Consider the following 23,784-nt stretch of genomic DNA (forward strand, 5'->3'; position numbering starts at 1 on the left):
CCACACAAACACGAAGACCCCGAGTTTGAATCCCTAGACCCACGTAAAAGCTGAGCTTAGGATGTGCGTGCGTGCCCCCTTCCCATGATACTAATCAAACAGGTCGGTGAACGCCACCCGGTCTCACAAAGGAGTGTTCCTGTGTCTCTGGTGATGTGGCTGTCAGTGAGGTAGCTGGAGCTCGGGCAAGCTAATGAATGGCTCGACTAGACACCAACTTGGCTCTGTTTTCCTTTTCATCACTGTATTCACGGCACATCCATCTGGCCTCTAGGTCAAGGGCAACAGATCCAGAAAGGTGACAGACAGGCAGGTGGGTCAAACTGGCGATCGGTTTGGGAGATAGATAGCATAGTTGAGAGAGTGCTTTTGGTCCCCAGCACTGAGTAAAAGGGATGTGATTAAAGAATGTCCCCAAACCCCAATTGTGTACCAGATGAGTGTTTGGGTTTTTTTCCAGACAGGGTTTCTCTGCGTAGTCTTGGTGCTTGTCCTGGATCTTGCTCTGTAGACCAGGCTGGCCTGGAACTCACAGAGATCCGCCTGCCTCTGCCTCCCCAGTGCTGGGATTAAAGGCGTGGACCACCATCGCTTGGCCCAGATGAGTGGGTTTTGTTTGTTTGTTTGTTTGTTTACTTTTTAAGTCTTGATATGACATGAAACCCCTGCTTTCTTCTAAACCTGTCTGGCATCATAGACTTTAATGTTAGAAGTGAACCAAATGAAACACTCAGTTCACATTTCGAAGTGTTAAAGGCCCTCCTTCCATGAGCTGACCAGCCAGGGCTGGGTGCTGGCTCTGTTCTTCACCAACCATCAGACCGGGCCTCTCTCCAAGGTCAAGACCAAACTCTGGGTAGTTTTCCCTCTTTATTTTTTCCACTTCATCAAGTTGAGGGTCTCCCATTCTTGTGGCAGCCCCTGGCTCCTTCCAAAGACTCTAGTCTATAGGAAGCCTTCAGAACATATTCCAGCGTCATGTCTATTCCAGGCTGCACAGACAGGGTGGTGGTGGGGGAGTGGGGTGGTGAGTCGGGGCCTGGCTTGTTAAGAGGGGAGAGTTCAAAGATGGTATAAGCTCTGCTTTCAAAGGTAGGGCACAGTCACGTTGGAAAGGACCAGTGTGGCTGGAGCATGAAGGGAATGGATGGACAGTGACTGCAGGGACTGGCCAGAGAGCTGCTCAGCACTGGCCTCTGCCACCTTTTGGAGGTGGGGCGCTGCTATCACAGGAGGCATGAATTGTCACTAAGGAATGCTGAAGAGAGGGGATTCCTGACTTTGGAAGTTGGGACACCTTACTGCATGTCATCTAAGTCCACCGCCCCTCAACTCTGAAAGTTCATAGCCACTCTGAGGACTGCTTTAAATGGGGGTATGAGGAGTTAAAGGAATTCATGGACATGAGGACCAAGCTATAAAAAAAATCTTTATTTCATGTACCAGGATTTTTTGTTTTTTGTCATTTCGTTTTGTTTTTAGGTTTCTTCTTTTTAAAATTTTTTTTCTGTTAACAGTCTGGAAAAAAATAAAAGGACCCACCAAGAAAATAAAATGGAAATTGGTTTCTTGAATTGAGCAGAGCTGGGCATGAGCTGTCAGTCATCACAGGAAGCATTGTCCCTTCCCTCCAGGCCCCCTAGCCCTTTCTTGGTCAGCCAAGCTGATGTCACCTCTCACCCACAAGTCTTTGGGTGGCCTGACCCCAGTTCTCACTGCCTGGGACAAAGTCCAGTTGCTGCTCAAATACTTGGCCAGAGCTCAGGGAGCTGGGGCCACCGTTCCTCCACAGAGAGGTGTTGATTTGTATGGCCTTCTCCTGTGTCTCTAGGCCTTGATCTGGGGTGGTATGGAATCTGCTGGGGCTTGGGCAGGGCTGAGTGAGGAGGGATAAGGTGCTGTTTTTGCCCAGTTTGGAAGGTGCTCTGACCTCCCTGCATGTTAGCGGGCCCACAGATGTGAGCCATGGGCCTGAGGCCTCCCCTGAACTTCTGGGCTGGACTAGCAGGTGGTCTGCCTTGTGTGGACCCGAGAGGAGAATGTTCCTCTTCCAGACACAAGACAGGAAGCTATAGAAGCCTTCCTCAGCATGCCCTCCAATTCCAGAGAGTTCTATCAGAGAACACTCAGAGCAGGCTGGTGTCAGCATAGGAAAGACAAGCAGGAAGCTAGTTGATGCTGGGGGAGCAGGACTCTCACTCGGGGTGGGGGGTAGCCTCTCACTGGGGCTGCTAGGAAATGGTTAGCCTGGTCCTTATTGTCTGATCTGGCCCTTGCCACTTGGGGAAGGAGAAGGGGAAACCTGAGTGCTCCCTCAATTCACTCTGGAGTGCAAGCCTAACTGGGCTGACATTTGCCTGGGAGAATGTTCAGCAAACAATTTCCATACAGGGAGATCTTTCACCCCCAGGAGACCCGCTTTTTCACTGACCCCAAAGACAGCAGGGGACCCATCTTTCAAAGAAGCCTCCCCCACTCACTACGACTGGGGTTAGAACATTCAAAAAAGGAAGGTAAATGAGGAACTTTGGGGACAGTGCATCCCCCTCTGTCTTCATGGCAGGATAGGTTGCTCACAATATGTGAATTTTTGCTTTGACACTGGATGTGGGGGTGGGGGCTGGGGAACACAGTGAGGAGGCACATGGTGTGTGTGTGTGTGTGTGTGTGTGTGTGTGTGTGTGTGTGAGAGAGAGAGAGAGAGAGAGAGAGAGAGAGAGAGAGAGAGAGAGAGAGAGAGAGAGATATTTAGGAATGCTCTCAATGTCATCAGAAGTGCTTTGATTGCTCCTGGCCATTTTCCACTGGATGGGGCTAGTGGCAGATCTTAAAAGTCACATGCAGATTAAGAATGGGCCTTTGGAGTTCAAGCCAGTCTGTGCACGAGCTGACAGTGAGACGCCAAGGCCCAGAGAGGCCACACAGCAATGAAGTCGAGAACACAGACGGGAGCCCTTCCGTGTACGAGAATGTGGTGTGTTCACGTGTTCGAGTGTGTATGTAAGGTACAGTGAGGGGCGCACAGGAGCACAAAGGCCAGCGATGGACCTGTTGGGCTGGTTTCCATGGCTTCGGAGGGCATAGGTCAGCTGCCTTGAGCCACACCCCTGGCTGTGTGCTGGATGGGAAGGGTTTTCACTGAGTGTGAACGTGAGTGGTTGGGGCAGCACTGAGCCTAGGGGACAGTGGCTGTGGGTGGAAGCAGGGGAGTAGTGGTGGTGTCTCCTCTCTCCATCAGCCACACCTCCCTGCAGGCGAGAAGAGACCTCTTCTGCAGTCCCCAGGAAGATGGTAGGCCCTTTCTCCTTTCTCTCTGGCTCTGTGCCCAGCTCACATCTCTCCCAATGGGTTTTATTTGTTTGTTTTAATGGATTTCTATATTTGTTTTCTGTTTTGACTTTACAAGTTCCCTGCTAAATTTTAAGTCCCCCACCCTATCCCGATTTTTGTTTTCACAGTTTAAAGCTGGAAAAAGAATTAAAAGAAAAAAATACTACTTGATTTTCTTGCAAGTAAATTCACTTATTATATATTTACATTTATTTATAGTCTGTGGTTTTTTTATTAAAAAAAATCACCACTTGTTTTTTTCCTTTTTCTTTTGTAAAAAGAAACCTTTTTGCAATGTCATTGTTGGATTCACTGAGCCCCCAGAGGGGCATCAGCGAGTCCACAGACCCCCAAAGGGTCAAAGAGCCCCCCTTCCCAGGGGGCTGGGGGCCTGTGAGTGTGGGGGGTCCACCATCGCCCCAGGGTCATCTAGTGGCCCTGGGGTGAGGGATGAGAAGGGACGGCTGCTCTATATCCTTTGGGGGTGGGCGTCTCCTGCCTCCGAGGACAGGAGCTCTAGTTACTGACCCCCCAAAGCTCCCCGCTGAGGATTCCAGGGATCCGGCTTCTCCGGGAGCCTCCCGCAGACATCCCTTCTCCTCCTCTTTCCCCAAGGCCTAGGAAGTCATCACAGTGGATTAAGGACCATTAAGGACTGGGAACCTGGGGCTGGGTGGCCCCAAGTGCACCACCTCCAGGCACCTGACGGACAGGGGCGGGCCAAGGGCTTGGGTCACCTGGAGGCCTGCATCTGCCCCCTTGGTGCTGGGTAGAGCTGGCTGAAGAGCCATTGAACTTGCCCAGCATCCCAGGGCCCAGCCAGGGATCCAGGGGCTTGGCAGTGACCATTGCTCCCCTGGCCCCGGGGGCCCTGAGTCTCTACCCTTCCTCTCCCCGGGAGGCTGGACCCTCTGGGGTTAAAGGGAAAAGAATGTGTTTATATTTTTAAACTCTCCCTGCAGTTAAAACAAAACAAGAACAAAAACAAAGGCAACATAAAACCCTAATAAATACTCTCTTGCTTTCTTCATTTTTTTTGTTTTTTTGTCTTTTTTTTTTTTGCTTTACATTATCTTGATTCCCTTTTATTTTTTTTCATTTAAATTGGTTTTTATTAAATGTTAAAATAATGGTACATGGGAAATCATGCATTTTCTTTTAGATTTATTTTCTATTTTAATTTTATCCCTCTTGCTTTGTTTAAAGTTTGTCTTCCCTCGGTTATATTTTCCCCCCGCATAGCCTGTGGTTTTGATTTTTGTTCCTCTTGTATTTTGTTCTTTTTTTTTTTTTTTAAATAATTTACTTGCTATGTTTTTCTCTTTTTTTTTGTTTTTTGTTTGTTTGTTTGTTTGTTCGTTTGTTTGCTTGTTTGTTTGTTTTTGTGTGTGGAAGGTCTCCCCGTGGGGGCTGCTGCGGTCCCTCCCCCGCCCGCGGGCCAAGCCTCCCAGGTCCCGTGCCCCGGTTCCACGGTCTTCATACGGGCGTGGTCCGGCGGTTGGCTGTGTTGGCGTGGAGAGAGTCCTTGCTGTCCTTCTGGATACAGTTGTGGACCTGGAGAAAGCTGTTATCCCTGTCCGAGTTGTAGGTGGCGGTGGGTGTGGTGGCAGCCTTCAGGGGGTCCCTACTGAGGGTGTACATGGAGATCTCCGTGGACGGCAGGGTGTTGAAGCCCTTCACGCCCACGGGCGAGGCGTCCCTGGAGTGAGAGGGCTCGGTGGAGCGCGAGCTGGAGCGGCTGCGGCGCTGGTAGCGGTAGCGGTAGCTAGGGATGCGGGTGATGGCGGAGGCCTGGAGGTAGTCGGTGGCACGGGCCGTGGCCCGCAGCTGTTTGTGGCGGTCGATAAACATGTGCACGGCCAGCACCCCGACCATCTCGGCGATGATGAAGGACAGGGCCCCGAAGTAGAAGGACCAGCCGTAGGAGTAGCTGTTCTTTTTGGAGTCACTCTTGGAGGGGTCTCCCGCATTGGCTGATATATACACGATGATCCCGATGATGTTACTCAGACCTGCAGGGGAAAGGGGGGGGGGAGGTCAGAGAGAAGAGCCCGAGATGCTGGGTGTGTGTGTGTGTGTGTGTGTGTGTGTGTGTGTGTGTGTGGTAGGGGAGAGGCGCGGGGTGGGGCTTGGTTTTGCATTTCCATGAATAGATGGACGTGGGAGGGTAGACCCCGAAGCTTCCTATTACTATCTCAGGGGTTTTTTTGTTTTTTGTTTTTTTTTTTTTGAGACAGGGTTTCTCTGTGTAGCTTTGAGCCTGTCCTGGAACTCACTCTGTAGCCCAGGCTGTCCTTGAACTCACATAGATCCACCTGAGTGCTGGGATTAAAGGCATGTGCCACCACCACTGCCCCTGGCTATCTCAAGTTTTAAACTTGTTCGTTTCTTCTTTATTTGGGTTCGAGTGAACCGTGGCTTGGGTGTGGAGGTCAGATACCTTCTGGGAGTTAGTTGGTCCTCTCCTTTTATTGTGTGAGTCCCAGGAATGAAACTTGGGGCCCTAAGGCTTGGTGGAAAGATTCCTTACCCAGTGAGCCGTCTTGCTGGCCCTGCTTTAATATCTTATCATGCTGATGGTTCATAAAGTCACGAGGGGAGGGGCCAGTGTCGGCAAACATGGACAGACAGAGGTGTCTGCATGTGAAGCATGGGGTAGGGATAGCAATAGATACTGTTAACTGAGCACTCCATAAACAGGGGGCAGATGGGGACACAGAGCAAGGAGAGCGGCTTGAACATCGTGCTCCATCCGCAGCTGGAATGGCAGGGGGGCCCCCGAAGCCTATGGCCACCGTGGCCATAGTCCGAGTTTTCCAATCGGCAATCTGGGGCTAAGGCAAGGTCTTATTCCCTTACTCCTGCAAGACCCCAGTGAATGTTTCTTGAGAGAGAAAGCACTTGGGATACGGTCAGTGTGCTCTTAGGTGGCAGCCAGGCTTATTAAATGGCTTACGATACAGTTCTTGCTCCTTGGGCATCTGAAGCCCTTGTGCTAGGTCACGTGACAGCTGAGATAGTGGGAGCCTGCTCGACTGGTGGGGATGGTGCAGGGGGGAGGGGAGTGCCAGTCTTCCTTGGCTTCCAAGGGTGCAGCTGGGTATCGTCTGGGACAGATTGGGGAAGGGTGGGTCCCTTGGTGCTTCTCTCTCTCTGCCTCTTCCTCAGTTTGCTTGTGCTGGGAAGACAGAGGGCACGTGGGACGTCAGCCTTTTCCTCCAGCGGTGGGAGGAAGATGGGGCACTGGGCATGGGAACGGGGGGGGGGGTCTGTGCACCAGGGGCCTCAGCTCAGCCTTCCCCGGGGACCCAGCCTGTAGGAGATTCCACACCCCCGTTCTCTCGAGGCACATCCCCGCCTTACCTGCAGACACGAAGAAGATGCCAGCGCTCAGGATGATGTTGTGGCGTGTCTTGTAAAACTCGCTTGCTGCGATGCAGAGGCCACCCATGAAGAGCAGGATCACACTCAGGATCGGGAAGATACTCGAGGCCCTCACGGCCCCTGTGGGACACAGAGCGCAGAGGCTCAGTGAGGGAGAAAGGGCTGGGAGATGGAAGGATGCGGGGAGGCTGGGTGGGTGGGGGGCCAGCACACAGGGTTCAGGGCTTCATGAGGGCAGCCCTGGAGTCCAGGTGTCTTAGCAGTGTGAGGAAGGGAAGGAAGGAGGGTCCTTGCCCAGCTCAAAGTCCCCTAAAGGCTCTCCATGACCTTTAGGACCAGATTGTAGCACCTGTCAGGTACACAGGGCCTGTGTCGCTGGGCCTTCACCTGCTCCAGCCTCCATGTTTTCTTGCCCTGGCAAGCCAACCTCCTGGGATGTATCATTTCATGCCGTGCTTAGCTTCCTTACTGGGGTGCCTTTCCTGTTCTCTTGCCCTCTGCAAACTTCTACTCATCTGTCAAAACCCAGTTCAAAGTCTCCTCCTCCATAACACCTTCCCTGACTTCTTTATACAAAATCTACAAGCCACCTCCTTGATGCCCGAGGGCACCTGAGCACATTAGGAGGCAGGTGGAGTCACAGGGCTTGGATGAAATCTGACTGTAGCCTCTGTTCGCTATTCACGCTTGGGGATGTCATCCTGTGTGTCCCCACCTCAGTAAGACAGGGGTGGTCTGTCTCCAGGGAGCTTCGTGAGGGTTAAATGAGTCCGTTCAGGTGATGGATTTATAAAATAGGCTCACAGGACAGTAAACGACAGTTGTCATATTCCACGCTTGCTTCTGTGTATATTTTCGTCCTAAGTTCTAGAGCTCAAAGGGCTGTGCCTTCTTCTTTTTTTTATAGCTTTCTTCTTCATTCGTTCTTTTCAGAGACACAGCAGACCCCCAGTGCGTATTCGTGGAGTCAATAAAGTGGTCCAGAAGGGGCAGCAGACAGGCTCATTGCAAAGAGAAAGTGGAAAAGGATGCTCAGGGCCTTGGGATGAGGGAGCAAGGAAGGCCTGGCTGGCAGGATGCACAGATAGAGCAGCTTAAGGGAAAGAGGGGCAGCGAGAGGGCACGGACACACAGGGGGTGTGGCTGGGTGGGGCTGTGTGTGGGAATCAGCCTTCAGTGAATGCCAGTCTGCGGAGGCTCCAAGGGTCCCTGCCAAGTCATATGTCTTTCGCTATCCAAAGTCAACTGCATGGCAAGTGACATCATGACCCAGTTGACTCCAGGTCCCTGGAGCTGTGACCAGGCAGGGGTGGAGCTGAAGGCCAAGGAGAAGATGTCTGCTTAGATGCTGTGGCTGCCTCCCCTGTGGCTACCTCCCCCCGCCCCCCAGCACCCCTCCCAGTGCTGTAGATTGAACCCAAGGCCCCCCACATCCTAAGGAAGTACCCTACCACTGATCTGCACCCTCAGTTCTCCTTTTCCTTTCCAGACAGGGTCTAGATTGTCCTTGAACTCGCTCCGGAGCTCGCTGAATTTACGATCTGTCTGCCTCAGCTTTCTGAGTGCTAGGATGCGAGACCTGAGCCACTAGGCCCTGGGGGCTCTACAGCTCCCTCAATGGCTTCTAAGGAAGTTGGGGCCTGTAAGGCATAGGTCCTTTGAACCAAGCCCAGGGATTGGTTATGGTATAGTTTGGGGGTGAAGATGCCAGATGTGTCCCTATTCTTGTCCCTTTGGGTGGCCAAAGAAAGCCTCCTCTCTCTCTCTCTCTCTCTCTCTCTCTCTCTCTCTCTCTCTCTCTCTCTCTCTCTCTCTCTCTCTCCAGGCTCTCACTATGTAGCCCACGCTGGCCTTGAACCAGGGATCTTCCCACCTCAGTCTCAAGTGCAGGGATTATAGATATGCATTGCCATGCTAGCTACGGGACAGTTACTCTTCCTCCCCTTCCTTCCTTCCTTCCTTCCTTCCTTCCTTCCTTCCTTCCTTCCTTCCTTCCTTCCTTTCTTCCTTCCTTCCTTCCTTCCTTCCTTCCTTCTTCCCTCCCTCCCTCCCTCCCTCTCGCCCCCCCCCTCTATTTTTTTTGAGACAGAGTCTTTCTATGTAATCCAGGCTATCCTGGAAATCACTATGTAGACCAGGCTGTCCTCAAATTCACAGAGCTCTGCCTGCTTCTGCGGTGCTGATATTAAAGGGGACAGACCTGGGCTTTCAAACAGGATTTTAGGGAGTTCCTTGTAACCCCACCCCTCACCTATGGTAGAGTCTAGCTGCTCACTACTGCTCTTCAGTGAGCAGACAGTTTTAGGGTGGGGGCAGGGGACCTGAAGGCATGCAGAGCTCTATGTCCAGGCAGGCCACAGATGGAAGTTGGGCTATCTTACTTACTGACTTAACTCTGAAGTCTCAGCACCCTGGGGACAGGGCTGCTTTCCTCCCCAGGCCTTAGGGAAATGTGTTCTCTTCTAAGCTATTTCTTAGAATGTGCACTCTATTTCAAACTGGACCCTCAACCCAAGCACTCCTGTGTGTACATACACGCACGCACGCACGCACGCACGCACGCACGCACACACACAGCAGTTCGCAGCTTCCTTGATTTTCATCAGTACAGGCACACAGTGATGGTGGGTGTTTACTGACAGCCTGGAGAGAAGAGAGAGGCCCCTTTGTGCTGGGTCCTGAGTGGGGACCTAATACACATTACAATTTTGCTGTAATTTAGAGAGGAGAAAACTTAGTTCGGAGAGGTGGGGCTACTTGTTTAAGGCTACCCAGCTAGTAAGCAGGTCCTCTCTCCCTCTCTCCCCCCTCCCTTCCTCCCTTCCTTCCTTTTCCTGAGACAAGGTTTCTCTGTGTGACCGCCCTGGCTGTCCTGGAACTCACTGTGTAGACCAGGCTGGCCTAGACCTCAGAGAGATCTGCCTGACTCTCTCTGCCTCCTGAGCACTGGGATTAAAGACATGTGCCACTACTGCCCAGTGAGCAGGGTTTCTAATCCAGAACAGTACCATGGCACTCCCAGGAGCTTAGGAGAGAACTGGGAGGTGGGCAGAACTGGACTCTGGTTCCATTTGCACTGTGGATTGTTACATAGATGATTCTGCCCTTTTCATATGGATACAGAGGGAAGACTCTGTCCCTCTTCTCCAAGGATGTCGCTCTTCCTGCCCACAGCATGCCTGTGTTTGTCAGAGGAGACTGCCCTGATACAAAGGGACTCAAGACAGCCAGACACCCAGCTCTGGCTCTTCTGCTGTGAGAATGGTGTGCCTTTCAAGGTCTGCCTTTTAAAAGCTCTCACCAGCCCTTGGAAGCTGGCCTTGGTGCGTGGTATTCTGCCCGGTGGCTGTGGCCGGGCCCTTCTGGTTGACAGTGCACACCTCACTGAGACAGGGATGGTTGTCTCAGGTGGAGGGTTCTTTGCTCGTGCCTGGTGGGAGTGCCACCCCTGTGCCCAGTTCCCGGATGCATGAAAACAAGCCTGGCCCCATCTTTACGGAACTCTGTCCTGGTGAGGGACATATATGTCACCAGACAGTAACAGAGCCAAGATGAAGTGTTCCTACAGAAAGGTACCTATGGGGCACCGTGTGTGTGTGTGTGTGTGTGTGTGTGTGTGTGTGTGTGTGTGTGTGTGTGTGAGAGAGAGAGAGAGAGAGAGAGAGAGAGAGAGAGGGGCTCCCGTCCTGAGAACTGGAAGTGTGGCAGACACCGCTTTAGGCCCTCGCTGCCTCCTCCAGCCAATGGAGAACTTCACTTCTGTTACACAATGGCTGAAACTGAGGCCTAGAGAGGTCTATCTGTCCATCTGTCCAAGTGCTGTGATTCCAGATGTGTCCATCTAACCATGGCATTCCCCTGCCTAGTCTCTGTACGTCCTCTGAGCTGAATCAGGGAGGGCTGCCCTGAGAGAGGGATGTAGGGATGAGCTCAGACAGTTAGGGTGGAGGCAGCTGCCAACAACATTTGCGGGACGGAAGCATCACCAAGTGGGGCGTCTGACGAGTGGCGTGTTCAGTGACTCACAGGCACTCATGGAGGCACTTGAGGACCTGTGAGAGAGGAAGCCAGGAGGGCCAGGGCCAGGGTTAGAGCCAGGTGGAGCCTCCTGGGTCACTGGGGGTCTTGTGGGCCAGGGTAGGGAGTGTGTCTTTGTTTTCAGGGTGTGGGGATACACTGGGACTCTAACAGGGAGGGGCTGGAGAAGCAAAGTCAAGTGTAGGGGCCTAGAGGAAGGCTGCTGGCCTCAGCAGGGGGCTCGCTCCAGGGTGGGCACACTCCAGGATATGGGCAGAGGAGGGCGGGCCTGAGAGACCCCTGGGGAGCGGCCAAGTGGGAGAGAAGACAAGTTTTTCCTGTGGTTTCAGACTTGTGGGCTGGCTGGGAAAACTCGGAGGCAAGGAGAGAACAAACTTTGGAGAGACAGGCCAGGCCAGAGGGTGAGAAGAGGAGGGGAGGAAGAGGGGAGGGAGGATAGGAGGAGGGGAGGGAAAAGGAGGGGAGGAAGGGAGGAGGAGAGGGAGGACGAGGGGAGGAAGGAAGGAGGAGGAGAGGGAGGAGGAGAGGGAGGAGGGAGAAACTCCAGGTTTAGACATCCCTAGTCTGAGGTCTTCCAAGTAGCCATGTGTGTTCGACTGTTCATGTGGGTTCCATAGACACAGATGAGGACTCCCTGCTCTTAGCCCTAAGGCCTGAGGACTGGGGATCCCCAGCATGCGGCAACTGCCCAGAGAAGATGAAAATCCTAACGGGTTTTCTCTTAAGCTGCAGTGACCAGGAGAAATGAAGGGGCTTTTTGTAAGTGAAGTGCTTGTGTATTGGGGGCACTTTATGATTCTCTTTCCTTTACTCTTCCCTCTCCCCACTTTTTGGACAGGGTCTTTGTAGCTTAGCCTGGCTAGAACCAGTTGTGTAGCCCAGGCTGGCCTCAGCCTTCTGAGTGCTGAGATTACAGGTGCGCACTGCCACAACCCACTTCAATTCGTATTTTCTGTGTTGGTGGCGGAAGTGACTAATGCCCTGTGCACTGGGGGAGACCCATGCTTAGGAAGTGGCCTCTTGCCTCTGCCAAGGGTGGAAGCAGGGGTGAGCTGGGGTGGGTGGGTGGGGAATAGGGAAACTTGGCCAACATCCTCTGTTGGTCCTCTTTGCCAGAGTCTCTTGGCAAATCATGTTTGTGGTCTTGGGCCTCAGGGAACCAATTCCTCCGGCCATCAGACTGTGAAATCGCTCTTTGGGGGTGGGCACGGCTGGTGGACAGCAGCACAGAGGCCATGCTGTTCCTTTCTCCATCTGGCAGAGTGGGCGGGTGGCATGGGTGGGTGGCACTCAGTGAACGGGGTGGGGGGAAGGTTTAGGAAATCGGGCCTGCTGCTGGCTCTTCTGTTTGTCTTTCTCTTCGCTGGCCCCAGGTCTGCACTCCGCTGGCCCTGCACTAGGGAACCCCCAAGGTCCCCACTGTTGTGATGATCCTGTGTCCCTGAGATCTTTCCCCCCCAGGCCAGATTGCCATCCTAACCATCCCCCTGGCTTGTACCCCAGTAGTCACAGTGGTTAGCACACTGAGGGCAACTCCCCAGTCTCTGCGCAGTGTTGAACTCTATGAATGTTAGCTCACTGGGACTTGATCCAATTTAATGGGATCGGGTGTTAGATGTGCTAGGCTGGGAAGAACATCTTAGGCTCTTGTATCCTGTCCGGACCCCCTTTTTGTTCCAATTGGCTGGTGTGGTAAACAACCATGAAACTGGATATGAAATAGAAGGTGTGTGTGTGTGTGGGTGTGTGTGTGTCTGTCTGTCTGTCTGTGTGCGCGCACACGTGTTGGAAAGAGAAAGGAGAAAGGGAAAGAGGTGCAGAGAGGTTTACAAGGGAGAGAGGAAGGGAATGAAGGAGGGAGGGAGGGAGAGAGAGAGAGAGAGGGAGGGAGAGAGAGAGAGAGAGAGAGAGAGAGAGAGAGAGAGAGAGAGAGAGAGAGAGAGAGCTCTTAGGCACAGGCGCAGGCTGCCTCACTGGCGGTGGTGTGGTCTCTGCCTGGCTTTCCCATCTATATGCTGGGGAAACAGTGTAGCTACTTCAGGGTCGCTGTGAAGACGAATCAGGCTGCTGTCAGGTTGGGGACACAGTTGAGTGGTCAGCGCCCATTTGTTCCCTGCGACGACGACGCCTCGTGGAAGATGTGCTGGCACAGGGACCATGGGGGGGGCGGGGGGGGGGGGGCTAGCTGTGCTGGCACTATGCCAGTCACTCCCCCATGTTCTGCTGTGTGTGAAGACTGTGACCATCACTCAGGTCCGGGAGACAGCTGTCTGAGCATCTCTGCTGGCCATACTGCCTGGCCCCGTGCCTCAGTTTCCCCAGCTCTATGTGTAGAGATCAGGAAGGCGTCTAGCCAGCCTCTCAACTGCTGTGGGGAGGAGCCTGGGCAACAAGTTCAGGGCATGTCCCCAGGGGGTCGGGAGATGCTGCTGTTATGACAGGAGAATGAGTGTGGCTGTTGTTTCTCATGGGCTTTAAAAATAATAAAAGATCTAAATCATCTATCTATCTATCTATCTATCTGTCTGTCTGTCTGTCTTCTATCCATCCATCCATCTGTCCATCATCCATCCATCTATCCATCTATCCGTCTACCTATCTATCCATCCTATATCTGTCTGTCCATCCATCTATCCATCTACCCATCTTCTATCTATCTATCTATCTATCTATCTATCTATCTATCTATCTATCTATTTATCTTCTATCCATCCATCCATCTGTCCATCATCCATCCACTCTATCTACCTATCTATCCATATATCTCTGTCCATCCATCCATCCATCCATCCATCCATCCATCCATCCATCATCCATCCACTCTATCTATCTATCTATCTATCTATCTATCTATCTATCTATCTATGATGTAGGGTGTGTTGTGGTATATGAGTGGAGGTCATAGAACAACTTCCACCATTTGGGTCCCAGGCATTGAACTTGGGCTGTCAGTTTTGGTGACAGGCTGCGCAGTGTTGCTGGCCCTCTCTTGGGATTTGGGTTCCTGAGGTGGGTGTTCGTTAAGTGCAGGCTGTGATTCAGCAGCCACAAAGCCAAGGAGCACTGAAATGAGACTGAGGATTGAGTGGAACTGGCCCGTGCCAGGGCAGGAGGCTGGTGCTGCCCTGCACTGATTGGCTGCTAGCCAGGGCCTGGAGATAGTTCCTTGCAGTGGGATGTGACAACTAGACTCCCTGACTGCTCTGACTTCTGGGGGAAGGTCCCTGTCCCTTAGACTCTGCTGAAGGGTTGGGCAAAGGATGCGTGACAGGAGAATACACCCGGATTCTGTTCCCAGAAAGTGTCCTGAACAGCATTTCCTTTTCTGGATCTCAATTTCCCCCTTATTTGTGAAATGGAGGCACAGGGCTGGGTGGCCCTCCGGGAACCCTGCATTCAAGAGTTTTGATGATGTTCTTTTACTCCAAAAACTGTAGGGGGCAAAGGTCAACTCAGGGACTTCCCTCATGTTGTTCCCCGTGGTGGCTGGGGAGTGCTAGCGAACGATTACTTATTCATCGGAGGCTCAGAGATACTGAGTGACTTGGCTAAGACCACAGAGCATGGCCATCTGGAATTGAGGCCCCTCTGTTCCAACTCTCCAACTTAGACCTTGGCACCTCAAATCCCCGTTTACTCCAAGCTCAGCATCCTAGGAAACCCTTGAACGCCTGATCGGATAAGTGGAGGTAAGGACAGAAGGAGGAATAGGGAGGGGACATCCTCCAAGGTGGGAGGGTGACCTTGTATTGGCTGGAAACCTAGTTTCATCCCTGCCCTCATTCCAGGCAAACAGTCTCTGGGCCTGGGCTGAGGGCGGCTGTGAGCAGGACGGGGTGGGGGAGCACACTGTGTGTAGAGAGGAGAGTTCCAGGGAGGAGATCTTAACGGAAACCAAGACCAGGACTGGAGTTGTAGCTCAGAGGTAGAGAGCTGGCCTAGCACACACAGGGCCTTGGGTTTAACAGGCAGCACCACAGGACAAAGGAGGGAAACAGAAAACAAAAACAACAACAAAGACAAAGACCAAACAGGAAGTAGCCTGTTCCCGCCTTAGAGAAGAGCAGCATTACTTATCCCCCTCATCCCGGTCGGGGGGGGGGGGGGGGAGGGCTCCTTCACATCCCTACCCTCCAGGCTGCTGGTGAGCACACCCCCTCCTTACCCTAACCGTTCCCACCCCCCTACTGTGGCACATCCTGGCTCTCACAGCCTGCCGCCTTCCAGCTGGCCTCTCCTCTCCTGGCTGAGCCCAGCACACCGAGGAGCCAGCCAGGCCTGGAGTCTGAGCATGCTGAGCATGCTCTCTGTTCAGCTCACACACAGGGTGGGTAGTGTCCCATCTTAGGGCAAAGCCGATGTCTCGGAGCCTGCCAGTGTCAGAGATGCTGTGGTGGCTGCTCTTGGGCCTGAGGTGCGCCCCTCTCCGGTGATGTGGTGTGTGTGTGTGTGTGTGTGTGTGTGTGTGTGTGTGTGTGTGTGCCTGCAATAGCGGCAGCTCCAGCCCCCTCACACCCCCGCCCCCCCAAAGGCTACTTTTGGCTTGAGGAGCCAATGGGAAAGGGAAGCCGTCTCGTCAGCTCGTCAGCTCTGTCCTCATGCCTGCTTCTGCACCACGGCAGCAGCCGTCACACACACTGCCACACTAAGCAACCACAATGGCTAATGCCTTCTGAGTGCTTACGGGGATCCTGGCTGCTCAGGAGCGATGTCTTAAGCCAGCTCACTCCATCCGCACCACAACCTCGAGAGATAGCACTGAAAACGAGGCTGGGGAGGCCGCTGAAGAGGCAGCTGGATTTGAACCTCTGCAGCCGTGCCCACGTGGTTCTTCTGTTCCCCGGCCTCCTGGTGGCCAGGCTGAGTGTGTCCATGGCCGCCTGGTGGTTACTTTCCCCTCGCTGTTAGTGTCTTTCCTACCTGGTGGTCTGACCATGCTTGAGGAGGGAATGAATGCTGCTTCAGTTGCTCCCTCAAGCTGAGGGGGCGTCTCTGGTGAGGGGCCCTCCCACTCAGGTGTGACCCTGCATGTTGAGGGGAGGTGCTAGGTCACTGTGTCTGGAGTCCTCAGCTCCTTTTCCCTCAGTCCCTTCTTGTGGTCCCTGTGTGTGAGGTACCCAGCTCTGCTGTGTGTGTGTGTGTGTGTGTGTGTGTGTGTGTGTGTGTGTGGTACCCAGTTCTGCTGTGTGTGAGAGGGTGTGTGCAGGCATGCATGTGCAGGCATGTGTGTGTGTGTGTGTGTGTGTGTGTGTGTGTGTGTGTTACCCAGTTCTGCTGTGTGTAAGAGGGTGTGTGCAGGCATGCATGTGCAGGCGCGTGTGTGTGGTACCCAGTTCTGCTGTGTGTGAGAGGGTGTGTGCAGGCATGTGTGTATGTATGTGTATGTGTGAGATCCAGTGTTATTAGTGCTGGCCACTCCCCTCAAGATCTAGCACCAGGCTCTAACTGTTGAGTAGGGGACCTGATCCCACCTAATTCGTCTTGCGCTATGAAAGTCTGTAATAGCGTTGATTTGGGTGTCTGGCATACAGTAGGTGCTTAATATGTGATTGTGGACAGGGACCAATTGCCCTGATTCTTTTTCTCTCACTCCAAGCCACATGGGGGAACTAAGAAACACAAATTTCTGTCTTATGGACATAGCAGAGACACCCCTAGCACACAGAGGCCTGCCCCTGACACAGAAAGGGACATGTGCAGATATAGACAGACAGACAGACAGATACTTAGATGCATGGACACACAAGGACCAGACACAGAACACGGCACAGATGTAGACCCAACATATGCTGACATTTGAAAGGGGCTGGTGGCCTCTAGCCAACACCTCCTTTTCCTTGCTCAGACTAAGGAAGAGGCAGGGGCCACCATGACAGGCACATCCTATGGTCCACAGTACTGGGTGGGACAGCGTGGCCATCCATCTCTAGCGGGGGCAGTTGAGGCGAGGCCCACAACCATCACACTTAGCAAAAAGTATTGGGAACCAGGAGGTGGGTGAGGGGAATCCAAGGTTATTCCCACATTACTGAGGCCCTGGACTCTGCCCCAGGATTGATGGTGGGTCAGGGATGAAGACCATGCATGCATGCATGCATGCATGCATCCATCCATCTCTCCCCTCAGGAAGACCCTTCCTTGCACCAGGCCCTTGGGAAGAAGGCTGGATAGCGGCTTGTGAGCAGATGCACCCTGTTTCCTCTGCTGACCAGGAGCTGAGCTTTAGACTCCTGTCTAGTCACGCCCTTCTAGAACCCTCTGTATTCCTCTGTCCCAAGTCGCCCTGGGTGAACAAGGAGGGTGGAGGTGGCACACTGACCCCTCTCTGGTTCTTCAGATTATTGCTCAAACTCCCGGCGAGTGCTGTCAGCCCCATCCTGACCCTGGCAGGGGGGCCTCCCCCTTCCTGCTGGACTCAGTGTGGCAGTCTCACGCGCTTTGTGATGAACTTGCTGATTTCCTTGATTGCAAATCTTAAGTGCCTGAGGCCAGGCCTCCGCAGCTGTCGGCTTCCAGGTCCTCAGCACCTGGAGGAGGGCCGGGCTTACAGGAAGGAGGCTGCTCCAAGGAGGACTGGAAGACTGTGAGTCTTCACACTTGGAAGGGAAGGAGGAAGATACACTTGTCTCTAGGGTGGCAGCTTCTTCTTCGGAGGCTTAAGGCCCCCCAGGAAAAAGGAGGTGCAGGTTTGACAGGGCTAAGCTCCCCCTAGTGTGGCTCATCTTACAATGGGCTTGGGCTTGGGAAGAGCCTAAAGGCCAGTGACAAAAGGGACGGAAGGGCAGAGCCACACCCCGCCCCCACCTCTGCTCACGCATCTGCTTTCTTCGGCGTGAGTTCAGAACATGGAAAAGGGGCTCAGATGTCCCAGCAGTCATCCTCTGTGGATTGGGCAGAGCTGCTGGGAGAAAGCCCGCTTTGCTGGCCCCGCCCCTTTCCTCATACCTCTATCGCGTTAGTGAAACCTGAGTGGCCTGGGCACAGAACTTGGCATCTATGGGACGCGAGAGGGGCTTATACCAACCTGAATGCTAGCTCTTCTGAGAAGCCTTCCCTGGTCACGCTGTATGAAAACAACCATCTCCCCTACCCTCCGGCTCTGGCTCTGTGGCACTGTAGTCCTCACACACCTAAGGGGCTTTTTAAGCTCGCTCACCTCTTCAGTGCCTCCTTTGACCAGACCAGGGTTTGCTCTACTGCATTTTCTCCTGCTTCCCAGCACTTAGCGTCGTGCCTGGGACACAGCGAGGCTCTGTGAAGGTGAGCTGACTGAATGCATGCATGGAAGAAGCTCATAGCTTTTATTTGAGGAAGAGGGTGGAGCCAGAGCTAGGCTGGCCTTGAACTCCTGATTCTCCTTCCTTCATCTCCTGGGGCTTGTACACCGCTCCTGGCTCTTTATAGAGGTTTATTTGTTTGTTTTAGAAAAGTAGGCATAATCTCTGTTCAAATTATATTTCAAACCTGAATTCAGAAACAAAATGAGGAGGCCTGGGTGGGGATGGAGGAATAGATGTTTCACTGCAACTCCTGACCCTCACTCATGATGCTATTTGGTAGGTGATATCCTCATTTTTACCGCCAGGTGATTTTGGTCCGAGAGGTGAAGGTACCTGGTAGGTCAGGGCTGAGCTGGTACTTGAACTGGATGCGAGACCAGGCCTTGGGCAGCTTTGCCCTCACCTCTCTTGAGCACTAATGTGCTCTCCGGCCCCAGGAGCCCAGGTAAGCACCCTTGGTGGGCTTGTGCGACATTGGGCTTGTCTGGTTAGGCCCGAGCTCTATTCAGCTCACACTTGTATATCTTCAGAGCTTACGTCATCCCAGAAGAGTGGCTTCAGCTAGCCCTGGGCTGGGTGGGTGCAGGGAGCCGGGGTTGGCACAGGTCTGACCCTCCCCTGAGTGGAGCAGAGTTGGGTGGTGTCATGGTTAGTGTTCTCTACTTGATGGAGAGGAGCCTCTGGGTATGCATGCCTGTCTGGGTCATCTTGGCTTTATTGAGGTGTGAAGAACTGCCCACTGTGGGTGGCACCATTCCCTGGCTGGGATCCTGAATTGCGTCAGAGGAGGAGGGGAGCTGAGTGGCAGTTTGGGTTCATCACTCTCCTCTCTGCTTCCTGACTATGGATGTGACAGGGCCAGCAGCCTCAGGCTCCCACTGCCTTGCCTCTCCTGCCGTGGTGGGCTGTCTTCTTGAACTGTGAGTCAGAATGAGGATGACCTCCCTTGAGGTTCTCTTGTTAGGGTATTTCACCATAGCAACAGGAACAGTAAGACAGACAGGCTGTTTGTGACCTTGTAACCACTGGGGCCCTCACTGCCTTTCTGGAGTCCACCCTGTGTGGCCACTGTCTTTTCTAGTCCAGAGGTCTAAAGGCAGAGCTGCCTTGAGCGGCCAGGCTCTGGTGTCTCCATTGGCCGAACCCTTCCCATTGCCCTGGATGGCTTCTCTCCCCGCCTTCCACTCTGCCCCGTTCAGAGCTCTCTCCTTGGGGTTCAATGTCGAGCCTTCTATCAGGTGCCCGGCCCTCCGCCCGCCCCAGTCTCTGGCTGCCCCAACTCTGCTGGTTTCACCTTGCTTCACCCCTCTCTGGTCTGCACCGGGTCTGCCCCTCAAAGCTGGGACGGGCCTCCCTGACTCCCTTCAGCCCCCTTCCCCGATCGCCAACAGCCCTTTCCAGACCAGGCCCTATCTCACTCAGAAGGGTATCTGACCATCTCCCCAGACCCACTAGGCTGGGACCCTTCTGTGTCTCTACTAGCTTAAGCTGCAGACTGGACTCCAGCTAGCCCGGCCTTGCTTGTGTTACCCAAAGATGGGGTACTGTTCTTGCCTCAACACCTATCCTTGGTGGGTTTCATCACTAGGCTGTCTCTTCCCAAGAAATCCTCTCACCGTTTCCCTTTTCCTCATTCAGAAAGGATGTCTTGGTCCCTTAGCTAGGTAACACCCCTTCCCCCGTCTTTCCCCATCACACTCCATTCTCTGAGGCCATCTCAGGCTCTTGCTCACGGCTTCTTGCCTCCATTGGGGGGCCCCCGCCTTCCCAAAGGCCCCAGCTGTCTGTTCGGTTCACCCCGAGATCCTGAGTACTGACGATAGTACCCACCCACAGCCTAGTACACGGTGGGTGCTTAGTAACTATGCCACGGCGAATGAATGAATGCTCCTTTTGGAACCACAGTTTACACGCTGGTAACGTCTTTAGGAAACACTTTTGGGAAGACCTCTGTGGGGAACATGGCAGAGGGAGCAGGCTGCCTTACACCCCAGACTCCCTCAACACCCCAGGCTGCCTTCTTCTGCATGATACGTAAGCTTTAGGACTCTAGTCTTTCCCCAGATAGCTAGCCCTCAGGGCTAATTCTGTCCCTCTCCGAGTCTCTCAAGTGGGAGGCTTAGCTAAGGTGGTAGGGTTAACTAACCCAGGCTCAGGGCTGACACAGGCTCCACCCACCTGCAGGTGAGCCCCACCCACCTCGCTGGCCCTCAGCAATTCTTCTGGAAGTCCCTGAAGCTTGCTTTGTCCCTGGTGGTATTTCACCATGATTTACCCCATTTGCCTATCGAGTCACTTCCTTGGTCTTCCAGAGACGCATGTTACCAGACCCCGACTCCCTGTCGGACGTGGGGATGGGGGTGTGCTGGATGGGGGTGAAGACATGCATGGGTCAGAGACTAAGAAACGTCTGTCTTGCCAGGATGCTGAGTGCAGACCAGGAAAACTGCAGTGTGGGGTGATAAGACCTGAGATGGGAATAGAGGCAGGGGGTGAGAGGGGCTTTTGAACCGTAAAAGATGTATGAGGGCAAGGGCCCTTCTAGAGAAATCATCCCCGCCTCCCAGCTCCCCTGGCTTCGTAGAATGACAGAAGCGGTGGCTTTGACCTTTCCCAAACCAAGCTGTCTAGCTCAGACTACCACATCATATAGCGCAGGGCCAGCGCACCCACACCATCCTAGGCAGGCTGCTGCGTGCTTTTGTGAATGCACTTTCATGGAAAGTGCCACGAAGAATCCTGTATCAATTTTTCCTTAACAAGTGACGTCCAATAAAAATCAGGCATAGTGGCTCATGCCAGCACTGGGGAGGTGGAAGAAAGGGAATCAGAAGTTGAAGGCCATCCTCGGCTCTACAGAAAGTTTAAGGTTAGCCTGGGCTACATGAGAGACCTTTAAGAAGAGGGGCATTTCAAAAAACCAATTGGAAGAATATGCCACTCCTCACACTTACGGATTCATCCTTCTAACAGGTGAGGTTCTAATGGCCATGTGGTAAAAGTGGACAAAGTTCAGGAAACTCCTTCCTGTATTAAAAGTTGTTCATTTTATATAGTTAGGCAGCAAATGAATATTTTAAATTTATATTCTATCAGAACATCCGAGTCTAGCATTTGAATGCCGTCTCTGATGGTGATGTGGGTGAGCAAGCACTGTCCATCGGTAGATGGTATGTGAACTGGAGGGCAGCATCTGAGTCAGTGCCTTTCCAAACTCTGTGTGTGTAGTCTTTCACTTTTGAATACTTACTGTAGAGATGTACGTATACAAACATGTAATGACATGTGGACAAGGTCTAGAAACCACCCAAATGCCCGAGAATGGTACTGCTCAACTAAATAATGACAGCCACAGTAAGGATACCAAGCAACCACTAAAGTGAAAAAGCTATCTGGTGATATGTGGCCATTGAATATTAGGTGATAAAAAGCAGATGGTGTGTATGTGATGTCACTCCAAGTAAAGACAGAGAGAAAGAAGGCTTTATATTTGTATATGCTGGCATATTTAAAAAAAAAAAAAGTGTGGATGGAAATAGAAAAGCCAAGGAGGGAGGGCATGTGTGTGTACTGTGGCATTGTATTTTTGGTATAAAATGTGTTTTTAATCATATGAATGTACCACCTATTCAGAAAGTTAAATAAAGCAAGCATTTTTTAAAAAAAAAAAAAAAAAAAAAAAAGAAGAGGGGCATTTATTCAAAGGTTCCAGTGTCTGTGGCAAGGATGGAGCCACTGTGCCTTGAACAGCTGAGAACATTTCCTGTCTCATCCTTTGCAGAAACTGTTTGCTCATCTATTCCACACCCTAGAACTCTTTCATTGCCCAGTGAACTCAAGTCAGATCTTGGGACTCATGTTGCTGACACAAATCCATCCAGGGACAAGATGAGTCAATACCCCAGACACGTCTGTCTTTTTCCCTAAGGAAGCGGAGACACAGCATGGCAGAGGGGGCCCCTGAGGAACCCTGTATTTCACAAGAGGCATTAATTGAGCACCTATTGTATTCTGGGTGCAATACTGAATGACACAAACTGACTCAAGGCCCAGGTGTGTGTGTGTGTGTATGGCCCAGCTTCACCCTCCCACTCCTGGATCCAGGCCTTGTTTCTATCAGACCATCCTGGGGCCAGCTGTCTCCGAGGGCCTTCCTCCTTAAGCGTGCTCTTACTGGTACCAGGGACTGTCTTACCCACCCATCCGTCCAGGCCTCCCCACTGCTCAGTACAGGCACAAAGCAGGCACCCACTCCATGTTTATTGCGTTGTCTGATTCCAGGACGGTAACAGGTAATGACAACCAGACAGCCCCCCAGGGAGTTCTACTTAAGAGCAAAATCTCAAGGGAATTCAGAAAAGGAAGTGATGACACTCGTGATATTTTCCTCCCCCTGGCTCCCTCAAAAAGCCACCCAGGCGTGGTGGCGCACACCTTCAATCCCAGCACTCAGGAAGGAGAGGCAGACAGGTCTCTGGGTTCGAGGCCAACATGGTCTACAGAGTGGGTTCCAGGACAGCCAGGGCTAGCAGAGAAACCCTGTCTCGGAAAACCAATAAGTAAATAATAAATAATCTACAAGTTGTGTTCTACTCCCTTTCTGGCTGCCTCGCCCAGTGCCACTTTCGATAGGCTTTTCAGGGAACCCGGATCCCAGGCCGACCTGCAAGCTGTTGCCTCTGTTGTGAGGAGTAATTACTGAAAGAGACAGGGCCATTCATATAATAAAGTGCCTCCTGCTTTTTTTTTTTTTTTTTTCCATCAACAGGATCCCGGGTGATGTTAACTGAGATGCTGTCGGGGAGGGAATGAGGAGAGGCGCGCCCAGGAGCAGAGGCAGGGACAGTAGCTTCTGGTACTCTGTGAGCAAACCTTTCATCAAGCAGCCTGAGAGCCTTCCGTGTAGTTGTCCCAGACCTCAAGGACCCTCAGCTCCTCTCTGGGAAATCCCTTTTGATAACTAACAAGGTCTGTGTTGGTTTCTGGGGATACTTGAGAAATTTCCTTGGGGCTTCAAAAATGCTTTCTCTTGATAATATATCTCAGGGGGATTTAAGATCACAGCGGTTACACCAGGGTTTAACTTTGATTTGACTTGTGGGGGGAGGGGAGGAAAAATTCTCTCCCTCTCTCTTACTCTGTCTCTCTAGTACAAGCGCACCGTCACTGCCTGCTGGTTTTGTAATTATTTGGGAAATGTTTCCTGAATTCCTGTTCCGTGCCATGCCCAGCGTCGGAAGAGAATGCCCCTTCTCTGTAGAACTGCGGGATGTTACCCAGCAGACAAGGACCCCTGCCCCGACCCTCAGTGTGATAAAGAGGGTGGCTTCCTGGAGGAGGTGAGGTGTGAGGAGAGATCTGGGAGATGAGCCGGAGTTGACCGGTCAAGAGGGAGCAGCTGTTTCCTACCCTCAGCTGTACCCAGGGTTCTGAATACGCCTGGCCTTTGAGTCTCAGGAGGAACAATTTGAGGGACCCTTCAGCTAAGGAGATGAAAACACCGTTGTCACTCACGGAGGAAGTACTCTGCGGTGTCCGCTTCGTAGTCTGCGTCCTCTGGAAAGTGGTCGATTTGCTTGCACAGACCTTTGAAGTTCCCTGTAAGATACGCAGAAGGAGCGAGGTGAGTGCATGGTCTGCATGGCTCAGGACCCACCTGCCCTTCCTGGACATCATGAGGGTCACTCCCTGGCCCCTTTGCCTGGTAGATGGGAGCACACAGTGCAGGCCTGAACAGGGAGCTGAGGCTCAG

At 52.7% G+C, this 23,784-nt stretch overlaps 1 protein-coding gene across 1 annotated transcript in view; it reads right to left on the reverse strand.

Moving 5' to 3' along the window:
• Positions 1-4,673: 4,673 nt before the first annotated feature.
• Positions 4,674-23,784, reverse strand: part of Cacng2 (calcium voltage-gated channel auxiliary subunit gamma 2) — a 126,321-nt gene continuing 107,210 nt past the window's right edge. The window contains exons 2-4 of the mRNA XM_028871063.2: positions 23,547-23,630; positions 6,694-6,834; positions 4,674-5,342 (exon numbers count right to left, since the gene is read on the reverse strand). Of these exons, the coding sequence (XP_028726896.1) occupies positions 4,807-5,342; positions 6,694-6,834; positions 23,547-23,630 (761 nt within the window). The 3' untranslated portion in view covers positions 4,674-4,806. The remainder of the gene's footprint in view (positions 5,343-6,693; positions 6,835-23,546; positions 23,631-23,784) is intronic.

The sequence above is a fragment of the Peromyscus leucopus genome, chromosome 20, assembly GCF_004664715.2.
Source record: "Peromyscus leucopus breed LL Stock chromosome 20, UCI_PerLeu_2.1, whole genome shotgun sequence".
NCBI classification, from domain to species: Eukaryota; Metazoa; Chordata; class Mammalia; order Rodentia; family Cricetidae; genus Peromyscus; species Peromyscus leucopus.